At 33.1% G+C, this 9,891-nt stretch overlaps 2 protein-coding genes across 2 annotated transcripts; one reads left to right on the top strand and one right to left on the bottom strand.

Moving 5' to 3' along the window:
• Positions 1-1,749: 1,749 nt before the first annotated feature.
• LOTGIDRAFT_138170 (hypothetical protein) lies at positions 1,750-2,769 on the bottom strand (the record flags this gene model as incomplete). The annotated part of the gene is made up of 1 exon (XM_009048459.1): positions 1,750-2,769. One exon carries the CDS (start codon positions 2,767-2,769, stop codon positions 1,750-1,752), a length of 1,020 nt encoding a protein of 339 aa, XP_009046707.1.
• Positions 2,770-5,239: 2,470 nt separating this feature from the next.
• On the top strand, positions 5,240-9,346 carry LOTGIDRAFT_224731 (hypothetical protein). The gene is made up of 4 exons (XM_009048458.1): positions 5,240-5,326; positions 7,721-7,903; positions 8,291-8,461; positions 9,066-9,346. Exons 1-4 carry the CDS (start codon positions 5,245-5,247, stop codon positions 9,242-9,244), a joined length of 615 nt encoding a protein of 204 aa, XP_009046706.1. The 5' UTR covers positions 5,240-5,244; the 3' UTR covers positions 9,245-9,346.
• Positions 9,347-9,891: the final 545 nt, after the last annotated feature.

Genomic DNA, 9,891 nt, shown 5'->3' with positions numbered 1-9,891 from the left:
GAACGTTTATTTAAATATATTACGGTACAGAAAAAAGGTTGGAAACCTAAAGTGGGTTCGGGTATGAGGTTTACATGCCAGTAGTCGAATGTATCCAGTCCATAGCAGGTTGTGTATATGATATTAAAAACATGTCATCCGCCTTACAAGCTTCATCAGTTGGTCTATTAATCAGACCTTCAACCGTCCATTTGTCGTTTTCATCTTTACAGACTACCATACCACCATTATCACCCTGTAATGTAAACAGTTCAAACTGTAACTTGTAATCATATTGGGATTGGTTCAACAATAGTTATATTCTACCGCAAGTCATTTTATTTTTCAAATTCCATTCAGACAAGTTCCCACTTCCCAATCATTCATATCTGTGGTCCCACTTCACTAACACCAATGCCTATAGTCCCAATTGCGAATTCTGTATGAATGTATTCCCCACCCCTAAACCAGCTATACATTTGCTCCCAACTCTGAAAATTGGGTTGGGTTTTATATGTAGTCCCCACTCCTTATCGCCTATACATACATACATCCAATACCCCAGTCACCAGAGTCTCCACTCTCCAATAATAATGAATGCAATTGTCTCTTCCTCATGTGATAAACCACGACTTCACTTAAAGTCACTTACATGCCAAATAAAAACCTTCTAGTAAAACTTACCAAGCAAACATTAACACCGGGATTAGTAGGACGGGCACAAGTTGTCAATGGTTTCATTTCTTCTGTCATATTTAGATTTATATCATAAATAGTTTCACAGACAGCGGGACTATATAGAGTGATATCAGCTTCTAATAGTTCTAGAGATGTTTCTGAAACATAAAGCACCAATTCATGTGATCGATTTTCAAGATGTGCTTGAAACTAGACAGCAAAACTCTACACGAGTCCAATTGTCAGACCTTATCATCGTACAAAATCAAACTAAATGGTGCTAACAATCGCAGCACCCATTACAGCTTATACTCAACAAGAGTAAGCGATCTTCGTCTTTTTCTAACGAGGCACATTCAAGCTTGCCATACATCAGTCAGTTGGAAACAGGTGCACTTCAGAAGAAATTACCTCCAATTGTGTCGGTGTCTTTATTTCCCCAGCCAGCTATCTTACACATTTTCTTCGACCAACAACTCTCTACTTTTGGTGTACAAACCTTCTGGACGCATTGACCAATCGTTGCTGGTGCTTCCAGTTTCATGAGCGCAAAGTTATAAGCTGTAAACGAAAAAAGATTGTCTTTACTATTTCGCAAAAGTATACAATTGCTGATATTCTTGGTCATTTTCATCATCATAGATTAAATAATTAGAACTAGAAGAGATAACTGTATAAACTTCCGCTGTATCTTTAAGAAAAATAGACAGATGCGCCATATCGGGAATCTTGAAAATATGTAAATAGTCTTCAATAGTACTAGAAATGTACGAAAAACGCACAATTCCTTCAAACTGGGAATTTTACCTACAATTCTATATTGCTGTTTTCTATATATCACAGAGTAGCTTAAAATGACGAGTCGTCGGATAATTCTGGATACACATGGATTTGAAAGCTCAAATTTCGACGGTGAGCTGTGAACACTATTACTGATTGGCTTAACTAAGGATTTCTCGTTTCTTTTAACTATGAAAAGTGGTATTGATACTGTATGGTACAGTTTTTATTTCGACGAATGTTACATTCTGCAATCTTTGTAATACCTTCAAAAGTTGTAATGGCGTACTTCATTATAAAGAACTTACATCATCATATTACATCATGTGTAATATCGTACTTTATTATAAAGAACTTACATGTTTTATCAGCTGTGTTACTGATATCATCAGGTGTAATATCATACTTTATTATAAAGAACTTACATGTTTTATCAGCTGTGTTACTGATATCATCAGGTGTAATATCGTACTTTATTATAAAGAACTTATATGTTTTATCAGCCGTGTTACTGATATCATCAGGTGTAATATCGTACTTTATTATAAAGAACTTATATGTTTTATCAGCCGTGTTACTGATATCATCAGGTGTAATATCATACTTTATTATAAAGAACTTATATGTTTTATCAGCCGTGTTACTGATATCATCAGGTGTAATATCGTACTTTATTATAAAGAACTTATATGTTTTATCAGCCGTGTTACTGATATCATCAGGTGTAATATCGTACTTTATTATAAAGAACTTATATGTTTTATCAGCCGTGTTACTGATATAATCAGGTGTAATATCATACTTTATTATAAAGAACTTACATGTTTTATCAGCCGTGTTACTGATATCATCAGGCGTAATATCATACTTTATTATAAAGAACTTATATGTTTTATCAGCCGTGTTACTGATATCATCAGGTGTAATATCATACTTTATTATAAAGAACTTATATGTTTTATCAGCCGTGTTACTGATATCATCAGGTGTAATATCGTACTTTATTATAAAGAACTTATATGTTTTATCAGCCGTGTTACTGATATCATCAGGTGTAATATCATACTTTATTATAAAGAACTTACATGTTTTATCAGCCGTGTTACTGATATCATCAGGTGTAATATCGTACTTTATTATAAAGAACTTACATGTTTTATCAGCCGTGTTACTGATATCATCAGGTGTAATATCGTACTTTATTATAAAGAACTTACATGTTTTATCAGCTGTGTTACTGATATCATCAGGTGTAATGGTATTAATATCAGTTTTATAATATTCAGGGTGTATTTTGATATCAATTACTTTTAAATACTGTTCATTAATCATCCTCCCAGAATAATCAGCTTCTCTAGTATTATATTCACCGGCTGTAACTAAAACATTCTCTATATTTCTACCAGATGATATTGATCTGCAACAAAGATTGCCATTAGTCGTCATCAGCTCTTGAGGGTCATGATTGTAGAATCCGCAATCTAGAAAGTTAGATGGCGGATCCAACAGCTCTTTGACACTACAGATCTGGAAGGTTTACTTTGATGACGGAATCAACGGAGTCCAATGGTTTTAGAGTGTTTCGTGGACCCGCAATAGAAACCAACTGACAGCTCAGACATCATCGAAAAGTTAGCTGAATGTAAGGTCCAAGAAAATATATACTGTAGTAAATGTCGATAGCATAGGAGAACAAGCCCGCCCTTCTGGAACAAGTGGTGCCAATCGACAATTCAGAGACTTGCCTAAAAAACATTTGTTTCGGTATATATTTATCGTCATGCTCCAAGTAAATTTGGATTTTTGTTGACCAAAATAATTCCCTTAACTAGTGCTAAAAAGTAATATATAACTAGAGCGCCGTTTAATAATATGTAGATACAGTATGTTCAGATCGATATATTACTTACAAGATAACACAATAGGCAGTAGTAAGAATCCACTGATCACTAATTAAAACACCACTACACCATGGAAACGTGTTCATAGGACCAATATCACCAAGCTCGCTGACTCGACTTCTGACGGACACCTGCCATGGCCAGTCACAAGGTTTGGTCATCCCACCACCGAGTATTCTAGAAGTAGGAAGTCTACCAACACCACATTGTTCATTAAGAGGAACATTGGATTTAGCAACTGTCGTGGGTTGGGTCATCATGGTGCTTGAGGGTGAACTTGGTGCTTGTGTTGTATTGGGTCTGTCTGGAAATGAAATGGAATGAATGAATGAATGAAAATATGAATGAATGAATGATCAAGGAAATTGTTCTGGTGTTAAAATAATGCCCAATAATGAGGTAAATAGTCGGCTCTGAAGCTGTTACAAACTGTAGATTCTAAAAATAAATAAATACAAAAAAAAATGAAAACTGAAACTTACTTGCCGTGTCTGGAATGCAACATTTCGGTCCAAAGCAACCAAATATACCATATTTGTTGTTTTCTGTGCCAAAACCATCACAAGTATCTCTACATTCTGCAAAGTCTTTCGCGAAAAACTCCAGACAAACTTAAAAAAGAGTGATTAAACCGTTAGAAATTCCTCTTGTAATACTTGTAATTTCAGCAAGACATAAGGAACACTCACAGAAAGTTAAATGAAACAAACTTACATTTTGCGCTGGATACTACTGATATGCTAAGAATTAATAGCAAACAAGCAAAGTTCCTCATCCTCATCTTGACAGTTCTCATTCAGAAAGACAATGATCAGTGATGTTCAACAGTTTTTATACGTATTTTTATCGCACTGGATGAAACAATGACGACAGATAAAGGGGGCTGAAAGAGTGACCAACCCGGAACAAAGGGACAATGAAATCGACTATTTGAGAGAAATTTGACTATTTGAATAAAGCAGAGGTACTCAATGAAAAAATATAATATATTCATCTATTTGAGGGGATTAGAAGATAATCTTTGAGACCGATTTGTCTATTGTTTAGTCACATAGCGATTCTTTATATTCTGAAATAAGAGGAGTTTGGAAGTTAATTGTAGTATTTTAATGTGGTCTGTGAAAGAGGGCAATTCGTTGTTAATTATAGGGACGTGCTCAAATTAAAGTTATTAAACCTATGTTATTTATCTAGACCACCATCTGAATAACCCCAAGTATGCATGAATTAATAAAACTTTAATAATGCCTGTCAGTGACCCTGTACACGTCCAAACGATATCGACAATCAATCAATCGATAATAAATGAGTAATGATTAAAAAAAAGAAACTTGTTAGATTACATTGGAGACAAGAATATTAGAAAAATAGAATTTGTATTTTGGATTGGATTAATTGCAATACATAGCAAGGCCTGTGAGACATGTCTACCATGCATGTGATAAAATCATCTTCACAATGTCTATGGCTTTTTTACAGTCATTCTGATTGGCTATATTTGCTAACGCACAATCCAATCAAATATTCAAACTTCTGTGATACACGGGAGGTGGCTATTGCACTCAAGGTTCAAGACGAAGTACGCAATAGTTTGGCATTATGAAGATGCTGTTAAATTAAGATTCGGACCAACTTTACCTTTAAATCTGTATAATGAAGATTAAATTATAGTTCAGAGTTTATGGGTGTATTTAAACTGAAATCAGTTGATTTCAATGTACAGATGTCGCCGTCTTATATCATTGATTAACAACATCAATATTTCACTTGAATATCAACATTTACAAAAATACAAATTCCTAAACTAATAAAACCTCCAATATTCTATATACAAATCAATTCATAAACTCGTGATCCTCGCTATTTAAGACATTTTCAAGATTACGTCCACCATTGTCTTCATGGAATGTCTAGGAATAACTACTTCTGCAAAATGTTTCTCTTCTCTCTTCTGATTTTGCTTTCCTTCCATGGTTCTTTTGGACACAGTAAGTATTTTTTGTAAATGTATTTTTTGGGATATGTTTAAGTTCTTTTGATTTGATTTAAGATAATGTACATTTAAATGTTATAAATAAAACAATTCAAAATTGAAAAAAAACAAGATTCTTTACTTATGAAATTTATAATTGAGTTAAAACATTTTTAAAATTGAGTTAAAACATTTTTATAATTGAGTTAAAACAATTTATAATTCAGGTAAAACAATTTTAATTTAGTTAAAACAATTTATAATTGAGTTACAATAATTCATAATTGAGTTAAAACAATTTATAATTGAGTTAAAACAATTTATAATTGAGTTAAAACAATTTATAATTGAGTTAAAACATATAATTGAGGTAAAACAATTTATAATTGAGTAAAAAAAAATTATAATTGAGTTACAATAATTTATAATTGAGTTACAATAATTCATAATTGAGTTAAAACAATTTATAATTGAGTAAAAACAATTTGTAATTGAGTTAAAACAATTTGTAATTGAGTTAAAACATATAATTGAGGTAACACAATTTATAATTGAGTAAAAAATAATTATAATTGAGTTACAATAATTTATAATTGAGTTACAATAATTCATAATTGAGTTAAAACAATTTATAATTGAGTAAAAACAATTTGTAATTGAGTTAAAACAATTTGTAATTGAGTAAAAACAATTTGTAATTGAGTTAAAACAATTTGTAATTGAGTAAAAACAATTTGTAATTGAGTTAAAACAATTTATAATTGAGTTAAAACAATTTGTAATTGAGTTAAAACGATGTATAATTGAGGTAAATGAAATGTATAATTGAGTTACAATAATTCATAATTGAGTTAAAACAATTTATAATTGAGTTATGATAATTTATAATTGAGTTACAATCATTCATAATTGAGTTAAAACAATGTCGGCTAACGATCATCGCATCTCGAATACGGGATTTGGTCGAAGAAGTATGACGAATGGGGGATGTACTTACACGATGACTGAAGATAAGCGATTAATAAGATTCCAGTTGACGTCATTTCTCTCCACATCTAGACGTCTTCAAACTGAAAACATCGCCAACCAGGGATAAAAAGCGCTGAGGGGATTGTATATTGGAAAGACCACACAGTAATGTTGTTGTACAAGGGATTCCTCCATTTTGTTACCTTGCCAGCTGTCCGTAGATATCACACACGCAAAGCACACAATAGCTTACTGAGCCATATGCTTACGGAGGAATTGAGGACCCAAGGTTGAACATTGTATTAGCTAAGTCTAGATCGAATACACGTAGGATGAGGTTTTATGTTTAAAGCCTTACGTACCTGTAGAAAAACATTCGTTTCATCCCACAGATCAAATGGGATGTTATATCTCGTACTATATATTCATGTAAATTAAATTCCGGGTATTTTACATTCACAGGTGTCGCCTGACGTTTCTATGTCTAGTAAGATACAAAGTATAGCTAACTGGTCGCTGGCTGATTAACCGAAGTTTGTAGGCATGAGTTGCTAACCTTTGACGGATAACATCTCTTCTGTAGAATTATACAATTTCTTAAATCAAAATTTATAAAGTGCTTGTCTTTTTTATGATATTAAGAACCCTTTTCCTTGGGAGTTTTAAATATTATAAAAACCCTCTCGTTTTTATACTATACATAACGGACTTAATACAATCTATAAAAATGTTTGCTCAATTCGATTGAATTAACTTTTATGTAATTTGATATAAATCAATACGTTGCTCATTTCCATCTGTGCCCTAAAAAAAAAACAAATGTTAATACCAAATTATGAAAAATATATAGTTTATTCAGTAAAACGAATTAAAACATTTCTGACATTAAGTCAATGTTTACTAATATTTCATTTTACTAGATGTTGAATCGATTAACGAATCCCACTGAAATCTGGATGAATAAAGGAATAGTCTCAGATAGGTTTGCAAATTTTGGCATAAAGCAGTTATTATTATTCTTGAGATTCAAGGAATCGCTCCTTAAGAAAATTAACCAACTTATACCCATTGCAATCAACTGGACAATCGTTGATTCAGACAAGTCGGATCGGTGATAAGGTCCATATTAAATTTTCTGGAAGCAGACACATGAGCAACTGATCACTTGTGGTGGCAACATCAATTTTTTCAGTAATCGATGATCTTAGTTCGACTATCTAGCGATTGATCAGATCCATCTTGATTCCATCAGCTGTTAGCTGTAATGGAAAATCCAGTTTGATAATGAATTCTGCCGGTCGAACTGAAAATTGGCATCCTGATTTTTTACAAACTGGAATGATCTCATTTTTAAGAAAAAAATGAAACGGTGCCAGGCGTCAGTGATATGTTATTAAAACCGTGTTCGTAAATATTTACAGCTAGATATGATTTTTTTCAGACTGCAATCTACCAATTGATAGAGGCATCTGTGATAATCGCGATTATGATTACAGTAAAGTACAGTTTGGTTGGAATGCTGAAGTAGGACGATGTGATATGTTTTCTTACTCTGGCTGTCGGGGCAATGAAAATAGATTTTCTACCAGAAATGACTGTTTAGAGATATGTGGCCCAGAACGAGGTACATATTTTCATTTTTGTGCTTCGACTCTCTTCATTCCAGCTATATCGATAAATCTGTTATCCTTAGGCTTTCTAGGGTTCATAACTTCCGTTTTGTTTCAAGAAAAAAACACAACCTTTTGGAGACATATGACCTTTTCTAAAACCAAAATATATGTCTATAAATATCCCCAATTTTACCCCCCACTTCAATACAAACATGTCTAAGAATATTTTATATTTTTCAACGAAAAAAAGAAAAAAGAGGAAATGAAGATGCTCCACGGAAGGCTCAAAGCTGCTGATTTTGAATCTAGACATTGGCACTGGCGCGACAACATCCCCCCATTCACTCGGTCCCCAGCTGTACCATAACGCCGCCACTGATGTGGAGTTGTCCTTTCAGAATGCATGGAACCAATGGTTGCCGGTAACTGTACCGAGATCCAAGAGAGGTACTATTTCAACAAGCTATCAGGAATGTGTGAAGTATTTGTCTACAGTGGTTGCCAGAGAAATGGTAATAATTTTCACAGTATGTACGATTGCTTGAAGAAGTGTAAACCGCACCATTCTCGTAAGTTTAACAACACAGTTTTTAAGCATTTCCAGTCCATCGGTCTCTGTGGTTTTTTTATTTTTTTATATGGAAATTCCAATAATCTTAATCACGATCAAAGTGCGATAGTATGGATATCTTGAAGAGGTCATCTTTCCTTATCTGTCTGTTTTGAAAGGGTACAATTTTTTCTCGAGGACTATATTTTGTCCCTTCCTTTGAGCAAATATTGTGTTAGCTTAAACCGAGATTTAATATCAATATGTGGACCCATTGTAAACTAAATCAGTGGCTATACTGATACCATTACTAACAGAATAATACAAAATTGATAAATATATTCCAAAGCGATTAAAAGATTAACACAATAATTATAAAATGGTCCACAACGTATACATGGGCTCTACCATGGGCGATATTATGTCCTAATTTAAACAAAAATTTCCGGAGAGGAGCCCCAATTCACTTAAGTCCACGAGCCCCCAATCGTCTAGTTGAACTACAGTCTGAAATGGGCATGATCTTTAGTAAAATCACCTTAGTTTATATTCACACCAGAACTGTATGTGACATTTACCTTTCACAATCTAAATAGTAGCATCAACACTTCACTATTTTTCAGATTGTTATTTGGAACCTCATCAAGGTGATGGGTCGAAGATAGAGATGAGATATTACTATGATCCGGCACATGATACTTGCTACAGATTGGACTATAGTGGAATGGGAGGCAACGAAAACAATTTCTATGATTTCCGTTCTTGTATACGGGAATGTGCCTTGGAAAACAGACAGCTCTAAATTCAAGACGGACGGACCCCATATTACAACATCTTCATAATGTCAAGCTATTACGAACTTCGTACATGGACTACGACGGTAAAATAAACTGCATTTCACAAATTTATGTTTATTTACTTTTGCAATGACAAATACAGGGGCAGGTTTCTTTATTTTGTAGCATTTGGTTTTTCGTTTTTTCCCAATTTGATGAAGGTGTTGGTTATCAGGGGATGTTCTTATAAATATGTTATCCCTTTTACCTCGGCGTTCAATATTAAGTTAATACACGCAGGGGTTGATCATGCTAGACCTGCATCAAAAACCAAATGCTTGAATTATAAGGGCTTCTAGATAGCTAATCGAATATGGAAAAATTTCTGTTTTGTATAAAAAAAACAAAGTCATATTTTCATTTAGTTTATTATATTTATTAAGTGATATCATTCTACATTATATGCATAGAAAACTCATCAAAATAAGAAAGGAATAATTCTAGTTAAGAATAATCTGATAAAATATTAAAACCCCACGATTGAAATTTCTATTTCCTCAGGGCCCATGAAGGATCAGGGAAATTTAAGGGATTAGGTTATTTAATCATTCATTAAAGCTCCAACCAATATCTTCAATAAGCATTGATTCAATTATTATGTCAAAAATTAAGT

The sequence above is a fragment of the Lottia gigantea genome (genome assembly GCF_000327385.1).
Source record: "Lottia gigantea unplaced genomic scaffold LOTGIsca_122, whole genome shotgun sequence".
NCBI lineage: Eukaryota > Metazoa > Mollusca > Gastropoda > Lottiidae > Lottia > Lottia gigantea.
This window is presented reverse-complemented; position numbering and strand designations above follow the sequence as displayed.